We start from the raw sequence: 15,953 nt of genomic DNA on the forward strand, positions 1-15,953 counted from the left end.
TTACGAAATGTCTTGTGCTTGACAGACAGCAAACTAATGAGCCTGTAGTTTTTCAGATCTTCACATTTTGCGAGCATTATTTCATGTCGCTTTTTTGAGATCATGAGCGTTGTGTATTGTGTGCTCTTGAGGACTTTCATTTTTCAGATATAATGCAACTTTTCTGAATTCGTACACCCCCAAACAAGTTTTATAACTGGGTTAAACCCAGTTCATACCCCAGAGTTGCCCATCCAAAGTGCATTTGTCTACTGCTTGCATATTAGTTGAGGCAAGCAAGATAAAAATATTCAGAGCCAAAAAAACTGGTCATGTAGAAATGAAATGTCAGCTAGTGACCACGTCATTGGTGCGGCCCCTAGATTTGAGTGTGAATAGCACTCTTTAGTGGGGTCTGACCCCAGCCAAGAAAATTGTGTGGAGCTTTACCTTGAGGGCAACCGGAGCTGGTTACTGGCTGTGTTGGTAGATGGCACCATGGGAATGCCCCCTCCCCTTTTTTTTTCTGTACACTACCCGAGTGCTGCTCAGCTGTTCCAAAGGGCTTGGCCACATCACCATCATCATCAGCTAGTGTACGCATTACATAATGACGGCAGCTCACGCGCCGTTGTCGCCTCGCTCAGCATGTGCCACCAGGACTGTATGTGTGCCTCTTGGGCCTCCTCCGCGCCGTGTGCTGGCTTCGCCCACTACGACACTCCGAAGACACAGTTGCTAACGCACGTGCCGCTCTGGTGGCAGCGCAGCTGCAAGGACTCTTGCTCAAATCTTTTTAATAACAGGCTGAACACATGCTTTCGCACGTCTATTCGGCTCAACTACATTAAAATCCTACCGCTTTTTTGAACTTGGGTAATTCCCAGTGAAGCAGGGCAAAAAGCTGGGCATGTTGGCATTGATTCACAGTAGGTACAGTAGTGCAAAAAGGGACGAGACACGTAGCGCTTGTCACATGTGGCTTACCTTCATGTCTCGTCTTTTTCTGTTCTGTTGTACCAATCATAATTTCCAAAATTTAATGAATGTTGTGCAAAAAGGGCTAAAATATCCAATCTTTTAAAATTAATACAGTGATGCTTGATTCTACCACCGGAACTTCAAAAGGGAACCCCCTTCCAAAATGGCATTATGTACACACGGAAATCTTTCTAAGCACCATACAGTCTTTTAGTTCTACAGTTGCCTCTCTTTCATTAGCCACTTTACTCCTTGTCATTGCTTGCAAGGCTTTAGTTAAAATCACAATTATCGTCATAGTTTGGCCATAGCAGTCTTTGACATTGAGTTTGCAAAAGGCTTTAGTTAAAATCACAATTATCGTCGTAGTTTGGCCATAGCAGTCTTTGACATTGAGTTTGCAAACCAAACAACATGGACAAAAGAAAGGGTTCCTATGTGCAAGCCGGGCATTTGGACTGAATGCTATTGCCCATGATGCAGCAGTCCCCACATGCTCGCAGCTTAACACATTCAAACTAGGAGCCATCAGCTGAAGCAGAAAATTGCCAGGGCCACTGAGCTGCACCCAGTGCTACATGCTTAAGTTCTTTCCATTTTGTAACCTGCCTAGAGACCCTCCGCCTAAATAGGAGTCCCTACCCCCCGCCACGTAAGACTTTCCCCCACGGACTCCTACCACCTAAGACACATCCAAACACTCACTTTCCCCAATCTCCGCCACCTACACCGCATTCACCCAACATTATACGCAGATACGTGCCCCTGGTGCGGTGGTGTTCCTACATTTACACACAATACATGCACAACTAAATTCAACCACTTAAAGTTGCCCAACACATGCTGGAGCAGTGGGAGGCACCAGGAGGCACTAGTTGCCATTGCCAAAGCGTCTGCTGAAGCTACTGGAGTCCTAGACCGAGGACTCCACCCACAATCCACTCTTGTTTACTTTTACATAATAAATGTTTATTCTCTCTCTCTCTCTCTCTTTCCATTGGTGTGGTACTCCACACAAACTAGGCTTTGCCCCCTAATCACCAGAACAATGAAGTGTCATTCATGGTGGTGCATTGAGTTTTTCTGTAGCACTTCACAGTAGTTTTTTTATTTTTATTTCAGGTTCCCTTTTTCCGTTTTCTGTTCTCGCATTCATGAAAAAAGTTCTCCTCTGCTCTACCTATTAATCTGCCAGCTTCTTCTCTTTCACATTGATACCTTAGTTTGCTTAACTATTATGCCCAAATTCCTTCCAATGCTGAAGATTCTGTAGGTTTTTCCTGCTACTTTCACGTTGTAGAAACCCTACTCTCTTCTGCAAGGGAGGCCCCTTCAGCAGAGAGGACATTGTTTTTCCAACTCCCCATATATCTCAACAGCCAGTTCTTCAAGGCCCTTATTTTCACTTCATCCCTAAGAGGACCGATCCCCAGAAGCAACTGGCAGTAGTGGCCTTCACTTGCAACAAAAGTGCAGTCACACCATGTTAGAGAGCCCAGAATTTATCACAGTTTCATAAACCACTTTTGCAAGATACAACACACTCAAATACCACGTGATATGTTGTGTTAAAGTATGTTCAGATGCGCGATTTTTGTTCATCAGCAATAAAAAAAAGTAACTTGTAATCCATACTGATTGTGGTCAAAGCTTCTATGCAGGAAAGGCAATATCACAGTGCTCTGAAATAAACAAGCACTTGTTTTCAAACATGGCATGCTCCTGTGATAGTGATTGCAGCCAAGTGAGCGAGCATCACCCCTTTATGACTGGCCCAGTGACACTCTGCTCCACAGCTGACTGCTGCAACTGCTTCTGCTGCTTCAGCCAATAGACCGATTTCACAAAGCCTACTGCGCATGCGCGCGTTTACCGGAAGTAGCCAGACGCCATCTTGGCTGTAGTCCTCGTGGCGTCGTCTGCACGACAGCCTACATTACTTTGCGCCTTGACTGGCATTGTACCCGGCCGCAGTAGCTCTCCGCCGTTTCGTTTATTGTGTTGAGCTCTATAAAGGAAACAGAGGCTCCACGGCGGAGTTTCGAGGGGTGCAATGCTAATCGCGGTAGGAACAGTTGCCGCATGAAGTGGAGTGGCCGCGGTGGCGAGGCTGCGTTTGTTCCTCGAACCTTGCTTTGGAAAATGCTGCCGGTGGCGATAAAAACGCGCTTGACCGCCGCTTTCGTTAATTTTGTCAGCAGAACATTTGAACGCATAGCGATTTAATTAACGTCTTCAGACAGTATTTACATTTCTTGCCACCTCATTTTGCTGTTTCAGTATTCGCTGTATTCATCTAGGCATTCGCTATAGACGTGTCACACAGCGTTTGTTGCCTTTATTTTTTCATCATAGCCCTTGATCAAAACCGGCCATGCGATTGTTTTTTTCTTATTCACGTAAACACATACATGTATTCACGACGTGCTCGGCGGGTCACCAGCAGGAAAGGTGAGCGATTCGAGCGAGCTATGCCGTTTTTCTAAATGGAGATGTGACAAATGCTTGTGTTCAGTACAAAATGAGAAAAGAAGCCAATCGGGGAGCTTTTGAGTACGCCTAATTAGGGTTTAGGGGATTTTAATTTCGTGACGAATAGTTTTATTTTGATTATTGATACACTAATTACTTTTTATTTCGGTTAACATAATCTTCTGCCAGGGCGTCTCCCGTACGACTCACTTTCGCTATTTTCGTAGTACGAGTCTGAACAGGTTGACTGATTGGTAAACACTAGATGGCCTTCTTTATCCAAAACAACGGGCAAAATGTGGATGATATCCCGGCATAAATGGCATGTGGCTGTTACTGGAATACCATGTATACTCAACGACCAGTGAGCAACAAAACGATGGAAATTATTCCACATTTCGACAGTTTTATAGCCTCGCTTTCTCATTCCGTGAAATAAAGAAAGCATTATCGCTAGTATGGGAGCTCGAGACATCAGGAGTGAATACGTGCATCAAGGTAACATTGTGGATTCCTGAATGTAACAATAAATCTTAGCACACTTGTTCCCTTACAACCTTGCACCTGGCAGAAATCGCTGCAAAGAAGGCTTGACGACGCAGCACGAAGGCAAATCCGATTGCCTTCTTTTTAACAATTTAAGGGACTGCCTCAAAGCTGAGAGCCGCGTAAAAGGCATTTAATACAGTTCAGAACTTGAAAATTTGCCATTTGTCATTGTGCACTGATCAACAGGGACAGTACGGCTAAATGTACTGAACAGCACTTCTTCAGCTGCATCTCGTGAACAGCTTCTACGCAATGTCTTGGCTACTTTTTCTCTTCTAGAAAACGGAAAATCCGGGACGCTCTGCTTCGCACAGTTGTCGGTGCTCACGACACTCCTCAGGTGAACGCACTTGTCCCGCAAATACAGCATTCACGCAGAGAAACACCGTGTGGCGACGCAAACAGGGCTGCTTCTCGCGCTGCGCCACGCACCGCGCTGACGCGGCCGCCGGCCGGAGTACCACAACTCCCAGAGTGCATCGCGGCGGCGGTGGCGTAGCGCAACTGCTTGTGAAATCGGTCTATTGGCTATGCTTCCAGGGGTCACTCCTGGAGGGTACTGGGGTCAGAATATGGGCTCTGTTTTAATAATGCCCAACAGCTCTTAGAGTACCACCTCTCAAAAGGTACTGTTGGATCCTGATGAGTAGATTATGCTAGCCAGGGTGAAACATCCATGGTGCGCATAAAGGAAGGCTCCGCAGCAGCAAACAATTATGTATTCAGCTTTACTGACAAAACATTGTCATCTTCTCGCAGCAAAGGGAACTGCTACTTCTTCTGCTTCTTTTTCTCAGCTTCATCTTCTTTTTCCTTCTCAATTTCTTCAACATACTTTTCAATCTCCTTTGACTCTAGCATCTGAAACAGAACAAACATTAAAGTATTATTTTGTGCTGGCAGAAGTTTGGTTTATTTGTTTATTGGGGTTTAACGTCTCAAAGCAACTCAGGCTGTGAGAGATGCCGTAGTGAAGGGCTCCGGAAATTTCGACCACCTGGCGTTCTTTAACGTGCACCGACATCGCACAGCACACGGGCCTCTAGAATTTCACCTTCACCGAAATTCAGCCGCTGCGGCCCGGATCGAACCCGCGTCTTTCGGGTCAGCAGCCGAGCGCTGTAACCACTGAGCCACCACGGCGGGGCTGTGCTGACAGAAGTGGCTTTGCATCAGCAGACAATCTAGAACTGCCCAGCAACTCACTGAAGTGACCGAATGTTAGTCTCCTCCCATCTCGTACATACCTGCACCCCCCCTCTGCCTGCCCCACATTTGAAATGATGAACAACAGGTAAACTACCACAGCCACAAAAGCCCAGGATCCATGGCCAGTGAATGAATCAAAGACACTAAACAATATAGTAGTTTTTCTATGCCTTGGTAATTATAATGTGGACAAGGTCACCCAGTCATGCACATGGCCAACTGGGCATTTTCAAATATCACTATTTCTGCATCAAATTTTTCACCCTCCTGACCTTGCCAGCAAGCCACATGGTTCAATAAAATCAGAAAGACGTTTCCATGTGAGGCACTCTGCATTTTCCAAGCACACAGTACAGCTCCTCATGGAATGTAGTTCCGCATGCTTGATGCCACACAGTGTTGTATTTGTGTGGGTGATTATTACATGCTTTGTTAGATGGTGTTACATGTCACCTTGCTCTGTCACCACCACGGGTGTACTGTGCATCATCACAGGATAAAGTCTGTTCTTCGCTCCTCAACCTTCATGCTAGATACATGTCCATTCCCCTTGTCATCAAAATACACCCCTACAGCATTCACTATGCCGACGAGGATGGTGGACTACCAAATTACCTGCGAATTACTTGCTATTTCGAGTTTCAGTTTAAAAACCAATTTTTTTTTTTAGCCTTCTCAATGCAAAATTCTTTGACTGCTGCTTTCTGTAATAGGGCTGCTCGCAGAAATGAGTTCGACACAGCAATGGCTCTACACTACTACCAGACTTACACAAATGCCTGACTTCCACAATTGGACAACAGCCTCAAATCCCAGAAGAATGGGTGGACAGCTTCATTACAACGCTTCGGGAGCTGTCCTCAAATTGCAACTTCGGCACGAAGGTTGAGGAGCAAAGGATCAACTTCATTCTTTTTGATGACGCACAATGCTCTCATGACAGAGTCTCACGACATGCCGCACCATCTAAAAATGTGTGTAACGCTCACACAATACAGCAAAGTATGCACATTGCCATTTCTGATGCAATTCCAGGTGTCCACCACATAACAAATAGCGTGTAGGTTTGGTTGGTTTGGTTTGTGGGGTTTAATGTTCCAAAGCGACTCAGGCTATGAGGGATGCCGTCGTGAAGGGCTCCAGAAATTTCGACCACATCGCACAGTACACGGGCCTCTAGCATTTCGCCTGCATCGAAATTCGACTGCCGCGGCCGGGATCGAACCCGCATCTTTCGGGTCAGCAGCCGAGCGCCATAACCACTGAGCCACTGCGGTGGCGCAGTTGGGTCGAAATAATGATGTTTTACTACATAACCTGCAATACACAAGTGGTGCGAGCTATGTTCCCTTCTCCATCTCACCCAATGTGGAGTGAGGGGTCAGCTTCTATCAGACTCATCTACTATCTGTACAATGTTCCAGCTGCTGCTGCTAATCTCACAGATGGTACATATATAGAGTTCTCGTGGCAGCACAAGGTACCACTGGCAATGGTGTGGTTTTTTTTAAATAGAATTTGTAATGTTTTTCGCTAACAAAATTTATTTTCTGTAAAACTTGGAACAAGATTCGTAAAATCGTAATACCGGTCCAGATTTGTACATTTTAAGGAAAATTTGGAAGAGTAGGCAGGCATGCCATGTATGTCTTTTTTCATCCAAAAAAATGGGGTTTTTATGGTTTTCATACATAAAATACCTCCCTCCCTTCCCAAATCTGCCCCTGCAATGGCTTCAGACTTTACATATTTCAATGGACAACTTGCAAAATAACGAGAGCCCTCTACAATTTTCCAACCAAAAACCCTCGTACGCAGACTGCAACCTCGCAGTCTTCTTCGAAAAGGGAGAGGAGAGACGTTCCTTTATCTGTATGGGAGGGAAATTGTTGAAAGGACACAATAGAGCCGAGGCGTGAACGACAGGACCGGGTCGAGACAGGTACTCGTCAAGGGAATGCATCATTGCAACCTTTGCACAACTTTCCTTTACACTCTACCTCGAAAGCTGGCAATGTCCGGCGGTGCTTCAGGTTCACGCAGATTTGGGGGCAGCCCCGCACACCTTTTCGAAGAAGGACACAGTGCAGGGCTGCTGACTCATCTCACCTCGCGCTAAACCCTTCATGCAGCATTGCAGGAAGCGAAAACGTGTCTGTGAACGAGGGTTTTTGGTTGGAAAACATCCTCCTGTAAGTCAGCTTCCCCACAATTTTGCAAGTTGTCCATTGGCCAGTGAAAAAGCGGAAGCCCAACTTTGGAGGCATTAGTATTATGAATTAGCTGCTTCACAGAAAGGTTCAGTCACTTTGCCAATTAGTCATGAAAGTTGAGCTATCCGATTGCTGTCAGATGTTACTCATGTCACTGCCGTACTAAATGCAAGCCGAATGCATCAGGGGAAAACTTTCTCATCGCGAATACACTCAAGTTAACATGCAAGAACTTCAGTGAACTCGCAACAGATTATAAAAATCTACAAGGCAAAGAGGTCACGTATTACCAACAAAAGTCATTAGGACACCTGACCTTGCCTCAAAGCAGGTTTCTGTTCAACACACTGAACATCCTACACTACAATCCCACTTTCTCTCCTCCTCTGCACTGCAGAAGCAATCCAGCAGCAGCTTATACACTGCCAGTGTGGTCAAAGGCAGTGCAACTCTATCACACGATGCAGTACAGCCCAAAAAGAATAGCAGGGCATAAAAACAAAGAATACAAACACACCTTCAATGGCTTCCCACGCTCCATGATTGCCACCTCCAGGTTGTGGCCTTGGATAACCTCCAACAGAGCACGTATTGCCAGCTTCACTGCACCTTCGTCAGTTTCTATCTTGTCAGCAGAATAATTCTTCTCTAGGTACTCGCGCACCGTTTTGGCATTCCGTCCAGTGGCATTGGCCTATTGGTGAAAAGTTACAAACTATGAACTTGAAGACCTCTTTTCGTAAGACTTATGCAGAACAGCAAAGCCCAGATAAAGCAATGCACATGATATGGCACAACTGAGGATGCTCCATCAGCATAAACACGGCATGCCATTCATTGGAAAAGAAAAAAAAAGCAGCTAATTTCAAATAACAAAAGAAGGGGGGAAAAGAAGCACCAATCACTATCACTTGTTTCCACAGTGCGATTGTACTATGTACAGTCATTCACACACCTGTCTAGAGTGCTCGAGCGGCACACTGGAGTACACTTGCGTCATTTAAGAGTGGCCTAGGGCTCGAAACGAGACCTTATTGTGCATGCACATTCACATGGATGGTGTCTAGCTCCTGATGTCTTTAAATGCTAGATTCGGCCTGCCAGGCAGCGGTGACTGTCATAAATGCAGAACAAAGCGTGCCACTAGAACACTCTAGAGAGGTGTGTGGACGACTGTACAAGTGACCACAAAAAAGCATGTCGAAAGCACGAGTGCTTGTAACACCTGAGCGTGATAATGCCACCTAGCAACTGTACCAACTCAAGCCCGCCTTACACCACTACTCATGTTTTTCCGTATTTTAAGCTATTACATGCACATCAGCCAGCAAAGTCGCTGGCTCACTAGCATGCATTCAAAGACACTACATATGGTGATTCTAACATCACTTTTGAGTTCGAGCTTCCATTGTGTAAACGGCACCACAGCTACACAAAAAATGTTGCACCATCTAGTGAGCACCTTTGCTTTGCCCAGTGCTTAGACTGCGTGCACGTGTGCGTGTGCGACAGCAGTTTGGAGTCTGCATTAATTCGTGAAAAACTGTCTTTTTTTCTACACAATCTCTGGGTGTGTTCAACCTTTTAGGTCACAAATCTGGATGCTTAGTGCCTTATAACTTTATTTAGGAAACTCTCGGCTTAATTTTTTTCTGCAGTCTTTCCTTATACATTGGTCACACGGTTAGCCAATTATTCTTGGGTTTTAAGGTCAAAATTACTGGCATCATATGTTCTTTACGTACCTTATAAGGGCTGTTATCCCTTATGGTAAGCCCCAGCGACACTCTTAAGTCGCCGTAGCCCATAAATAGGGTTTCATTCCTTGTGGCTGCACAGGCTGCAGTTGGCAAATATGCCACCAGGAGCTGCACAACCACTTTTGTGGCTACTCTGTGATGTGCTCAGAAGGCAAACAGGCTACACAGGCATCGAACTTGCTGTTTTTAATTAACCCTTTCAGGCGCTTTGTACACAATTGTGTACACAGCAAACTCGCAGCTTTTTCTGAGAGTGTGCTCACCTAGCAGTGATTTTATTGTTTCAGTCGAATTCAGCATCCTTCTTGTTGCAAAAAAAAATTTTTTTTTTTTTTGTGACATATACCAAACATAGTAAATAATATTTCACAAAACAGTGAGCTGGACTGGACAGCACATCGTCGGCATTTTTATTCAGACAGATTTTGTCGCCAGTGATCACATCGACTATTTTTGCTCCATGTGTCGAGCATAATGTACATGTTCGAAAACTGAGTGATTCCACAATCCCTCAGGTGCTTACTTGCCAAATCCAGGCATTCCAATGTTAGTATTTCTCAGCAGCATGCCTCTTTGTACGGAATTTTGCACATCCTTGCAAAGATTTACCCGCTGGTCTTTCACTCTGGGCAAACTAACAAATTCCCTTTCATGAAGCCTGAATATACTACTCAGGTGGGAAAATAATTGTCTATTAAAACGAAAAATGGCGCCCAAAAAGGTTAAAAAAGTTCTCCCCGCATCTTGCATCAATTCACACTTTGTGAGCATTCACGCTGTGAAAAGCTAATCAGTAGATTCTGTACTCTGCCATATAAAGTTCAGGGCTCACCAAACATATCAGCTGGGCTTTTGATTATGGAAAGCTGAAAGACGGCTTACTAGCAATGCATCTGTAAACACAGTACATTCCACTCCTTGCATGCCACTTGGAAAAGCAATGTGGAAACATTGTACAATCAGATATACATATTTTGCTAAAAATTTTGCAGAAACTTCAAGATAATATGTGCTCCAACTTGCTTTGTTCACCCAGCATTCAGGTTTTCAGACTCAAATGAAAATGTCTTCCATTTTCCAATGTTTTCCAACTATGAGTAGCCAGTCTGTGCAACTGACTCCCAGCCATCCTCTGCATTTGTCACCTGCAAGAATTTTGCGCCTTGCCCAGCCCTCCATGCGAAGTTTAGACAAGAGGGATTTGTCTTTGGCCAACCTCTTTGCCTTTGCTGTCATAACGCTTTTGCTCTCTGACAATTAATGAGGTTCAGTAAAATGCAAGAATGGCGACTGCACAACACCTGGTCTAGCAAAGGTTGCAAGGTGAGAAGACCACACTTATGAAAATGTTGGCGGACTGAAAACCAAAACACGAGGTTACAATCCCAGCTGCCCAGCAATTGTGATACATGCCCTCTCTTAACAGAGTACGTGCATTCAGGAAACTATGCTTTCTACACTAACCCCATGAACAGCATGTGCATGGAGCCAGCAGCACGCTAAGAAAAAGCAAGTGGCACCACTCATTGGATCACCGTAGGTGGATGCTCTTTTGCAATGTTATCTGACTGCTCACATATGCTCCATTCTTCTGTATACATTTCTTTGCGCATAACTCTTTGAATCGGGGCAATTCACGAAGTCACCCTCATGTTAAAAAAATTTCATAACTTTTGCAGCCCACAGCTACAACTGAGTTGTGAACAATGCAGTGGAAGGAGCCAGATTACTTCAACAATCTAAGGCGCTTTACTGTATGAGCGCAATTGCACTTGGCTCCCACTCAGATGCTGTAGCTGGGTACCAAGCCTACACACTTATCCTCAACCAAAGAACGCAATGACTGCCAAGAACTGCAGCTTGCACCTTATATCTTGCACCTTATATCTGTACCACACAGACAAATGTAATGCCATTAATGCTGCCTTAAGTTTTAATGCCATTTACGCAGTGCCACACAAGCAACTTGAACGGCATTAGCCTTACTACCATTTGCAACCTACTTGAGTTCTCCACAACTGATTCGTCAAAGCAATGCGTACTCTTGTCCCCATTCCACACGCAGAAAAGCATGCAAATTTTTTTAGGAAAAACTTCCTATCCAGTTGCAAATGTTCATCCATAACTTTCAGTCAGATAAGACACCTCTGCTGCATTTTCGATACAAATAGCGCCATTTTTACCAGCACCTCTGGCAGATAATCTCTGCTTGTGTGCTGACACACAAGTTTATGGCTACTTTTTCGACTTGTCAACCAAGAACAGCAGCATTTTCTGCAAAATAATTTTTATTTTACATCTGGACAACATTACTGAGATTTTGTGCTCATTTAACAAACTTCAGGCCTTAAGTATTTACTGTCACTTCTTGTGTGCATGTGGCAGGGGTATTAAACAATCCTGAATACTATTTACAAACTGAGGAGCATGTGCACCATTTCAGAACAGTGACTTCACTCGCGAGTGCTTTGTATCATCAGAGTGCCCCAGTAGAAGACAACAGTGAAGTCTCTAACTTATAATTGTGAGCCTACCTTCCACTCATGGTAAACACCAGATGGGTCAGTTTGAAACAGCCTTGGTGTGCCATCAAAGTCAAAGCCAGCTATAAGTGCAGAGATGCCAAAAGGTCGTCGGCCATTGCTCTGCGTGTACCTCTGCAAATGAGAGTTTTCATATAATTTGCATCATACTATCTCTACATGCAAGTGCACCAAACTAAACACACAACATGCATTCCTCAATAATTAATGTGGCATCGACACCACACACTGCTTGTTTTGCTATTGCAAAGACCAACAAACAGATGTAACGTGGCCAAGCACAACAACGAAGGCATGGCTAAACTGTTTATTGATCATTAGCAACCACAAGGACATAGGTGTTGCTGAAAATTATGTCTTCTGAGACTAGCATGTCAAAGGTGGTTGAATACCACATAACTGCTTCAGTCTCTCCAGATGAACACAGTAAGTGCCCCTATGCTTTTCCAACATTTTGTCCGCTACATCTCATGCTCTAGTGAATAGATCCCTGTTAACGAAACGTTACCTGGCTATGGCAATTGGTATTAAGAACACCCCTGTCTTTGCTTTCTAGATATTCGTCAGTTCCATACTTTGTCTTGAATGTCAATTGCACTTCACCGTCCTTTCATACTGTTCTAACAATCATAGCACTGAAGACTTCTACATAAAAATATAATAGAATTAGTCTGAATTCACATTCATGTATGTTCAATAGTTTACCCTCGGCACTATACACTTTGAAGGGACACTTGTCTTCCAGGCAACTACCCTGCATTGCCCTTTCAGACACCACTCACCATTTGTACTGGGAAAAAATTCCCCTCTTATTAAATAGTTTATACACACCTAAAGAAAGCCCATGGACTTCTTTAGTAAAATAAAACAACCAGTTTTCAGTTCTCACAGGTATGTACAAATCTGTCTTTTTCACAAGGCCACTCCATGCATAAACACCTCTGCTCCTCTGCCCTCTTCTGAGCTCCACTAGTAGAAAACAAGCTGCCAAGCTCTAATGTAAATGTGCGGTTCATGCTAGTGACAGGTGCAAGTGACAGATGGCAGCAGCTGTCAAGCATGCACCTGCCACTTTGCATGCACAGTTGCCACCTCGTGGAAGCTGGCTGCGCCTGCGTTATCCATGTGTGTTTGTTTTAAATAGTTTTCTTTGTAGCAGACGAATTTTCTCACACCCCCCAGAGGGTGCAACATCATGTAAAAAAGGCGGATTGTGGACAATGTGTCACAATGGTAGACTGAAACATGCTTCTGACAAGTAAGGACATGCACACAGTTTCTAAGTTAATCCACTGCAGGATAAAGGCCTCTCTCAATGACCTCCAATTGTTTGTTTTTACATCAACTACAGCCACATTATTCCAACAAATTTCCTAAGCTTGCCACTCCATTTGACCCTCAGCCCCCATCAACAATGCTCATTTTTCTCTTGGCATCACTGCCGTTCAAACAGGCTGGCGGTTCTCAGTTTTGCTCATTACATGTCCTGCCAATATCCATTTTCTTTTTTTCATTTCAGCTAAAATATCCTCACTTGTGTTTGCTCTATAAACCACACTTTCTGTCTCAATGATATACCTTTCACTTTCCTTTGCATTCCACATTGCATGTTCTTGCCCTAATTTCTAGTCTTTTTTGCTGTTAAGTTTAGACTCGGAGGGAGGGTACTTAAAGGCACATCAGTCATAGAGTCCTTTTCAAGAATTTATCAAGTATGACAGCTCTCACTTGTTTGCAGAAGAAGCGTATTTTGAAAATCAAACCAAGCACAACATTGAACACATCAAACGTGAAAGTTTGGTTCCAACTTGTAGGGTACTCTCTTTTCTAGGAATGTTAAATATCCTTGAACCTGTACTTCTACTTCCCACAACACCTCACCAAAACATTCCAGCCCACCTTACTGGGCTCTTCTGCATAATTACAATAACCTATCTTGTGAGGAGACCCAGCTAGTCTGTCATTAGGCTGTCGCAGCAACTTCCAGTGGTTTACAAGGCCAGCTAAGTTAAGGCTCTTGCATAGAATGTAACAAAAAAAAATGAGAAGGCCGGGGGGGGTGGGGGGGGGGGGGGGGTGGACAGGATGAGACAATATGGGTCACCCATGAATCAGTGCAGTCAGCTAATTAACCTTACTGGCAACTTTAAGGCTGTACAGCTAACATTGTGGGGGGTAAACACATGCACTGTGACCTTTTTCTACGCTTCCTGGTGACCTGTGGAGCATCGAAGCAGCGAAATAATTAGCCTTGCGAGATAATGGACACAATGTGACGCAGAAGCGTGCAAATGCACGCAGAAACTGCAGTCAGCAATACATGTGAGTCGGGTAGCCTACACAGCCAGCAAAAAAAAAAACTGCACATGCTCATTTTTAACATTCCTCGACTCCTGAATTTGTCAGAAAAGTGTACAGTGGTGAGCAGCCTTGTCTAGAGCGCTTGAGCAGTGCGCACTTGGTAACAAAAACCGAAATTAGAGAGCAGCCCCTCATTACAGGGCAAAGTTTTCGTGCCTGCTTTGTTTACGAGGCTATCTGGCGCTACTTCCGTGCAAGCGTAGCAGCTGGACCCTAGAGGCTGCCACAAAATCTGGATTTGTTTGCAAGGAAGTGCACCGCCCGAGCGCTCTAGACAAGGCTGCTCACCACTGTACAGCGCGAGCTGACCAGGTGGCGATAAAGCGAAGAACGGGGTAAGCACGGCAACTGCAGCGGTGTGAGCGAGCACCTACAGAAGCGGTACTGGTAGCAATAGCAACGACTTTCCCATGAGCCGCTACACATACCTGAACCTTAGGTGACAATGCATCTGCAAAAGCTGAAAGAAAATGCCCCCAAAAGTGTCACATAAGACGAAATGCATACCTGTTTTAACTGGGCAATGTAGCGGGTGATGTATTCCAGCGTGACAGGATCTTCAACAGTAAGTTTGTGGCTTTGGCATTCCACACGAGCTCTATCAATCAGTATTCTTGCATCGGCGGTGAGCCCTTTTAGAAGTATAAATGACAAAGCTCAGCCACCCATAGTAAAAAATATGCTGCATTTCTGCGTAAAAAGTAGGTACACAAAAACATTTACCTGCAAACGCCATGACGACATGGTCATCAAGAAGGCAGATCTTCCGTACTGTCCTTTCTTCCTGCAATTTGGCCACGGATTTCTTTTCCACGGCAAGGACAACTATATTTGCACCTTTGATGCCAACCTGAAGGATTAAAAGGAAAAGAGAAAATCAATGACACCGGCGCGAAAGTATCTCAAACCCTCCAGGCTCACTTCACTGAACAAGCACAATTTATAGGTGAGTTAAATGACTTCCTTCAGATTTTGTTTTCAAGCGTTGTTTCAAAGAGGACTGACTAAAATACTCCAACCTCAAGTAGCGGCTACAAGGGAACTGAAAACGCTTACTGCTGTAGATCCCTTTTTTACGGCTTCCTGGGCGTATTCGACCTGAAAGAGATGTCCGTCAGGAGAAAATACGGTGATAGCCCGATCATATCGTGCAGTGCCCATGATTTAAACTCCAGCAGCAACGAATCCCGCTGACTACCAGGTAAGCAATGACAACACAATTTTCAGCACGCCGAACACCGCGCAGCACCACAATGGCTGAACGCTGGCTTGGCAACTGACCCGTGCGCTTTTGAACAAGTGGTGGCGCTAGATGCCGAACAATAATGAATGTTGCAACGGTGTAGTTATTAAAAGTATGCTTTGATAAAATTAGCGAGGCTAATACTTTTATTTTGTAAAAATAATTTCTGCCATGAATTACCGCGGCTAATATTTTTATTTGAAGGAGTTGTGGGAGAGAAAGAAGCGATGAGCGCGATGGGCCTCTCTGGTTGCCCCATAGAGTTAATCATGGAGGAAGAAAAACTAGGAGGGACCATGACGTCACAATCTTGAAGCCTAGTCATAAAAAATATAATGGAAAGCATCATGGGAAATAGGCCCTCACGTGACAAGGCAGTGGTAGCTCTTAGCTGGATTTCGGTTTCGGTTTCGCTCTCTCGCTGTACGAGCAACTAGGCGACTATCTGTTTGCGTTCACTGACGGCTCCGTGGTGAGCGCAAACTGCTCGCTCGCCGCAGCGGCCACCATCCCCGAGCGACGCGTGCGCTGACTGCGGCGCAGTGGAGACACTTGGAGCACATGCTCCTTCGCTGTGCCGCTTCTGCAGTGCCGCGTCGCGAGATTCTCGCGGCCTGCAGGGCGCTGGGAATCATCCCGGACA

General features: G+C 44.9%; 1 protein-coding gene across 1 annotated transcript; it reads right to left on the reverse strand.

Annotated features, from left to right (window-relative positions):
* Window positions 1–4,695: 4,695 nt before the first annotated feature.
* On the reverse strand, window positions 4,696–15,334 carry Prosalpha4 (proteasome alpha4 subunit). Its single transcript, XM_089580190.1, has 6 exons — window positions 15,124–15,334; window positions 14,791–14,917; window positions 14,575–14,699; window positions 11,698–11,820; window positions 7,921–8,097; window positions 4,696–4,842 (listed from the first exon to the last, which is right to left on the reverse strand). Exons 1-6 carry the CDS (start codon window positions 15,226–15,228, stop codon window positions 4,753–4,755), a joined length of 747 nt encoding a protein of 248 aa, XP_089436316.1. The 5' UTR covers window positions 15,229–15,334; the 3' UTR covers window positions 4,696–4,752.
* Window positions 15,335–15,953: the final 619 nt, after the last annotated feature.

This window comes from Amblyomma mixtum, chromosome 3 (genome assembly GCF_055824585.1).
Source record: "Amblyomma mixtum isolate Tamu chromosome 3, ASM5582458v1, whole genome shotgun sequence".
Classification (NCBI taxonomy): Eukaryota; Metazoa; Arthropoda; class Arachnida; order Ixodida; family Ixodidae; genus Amblyomma; species Amblyomma mixtum.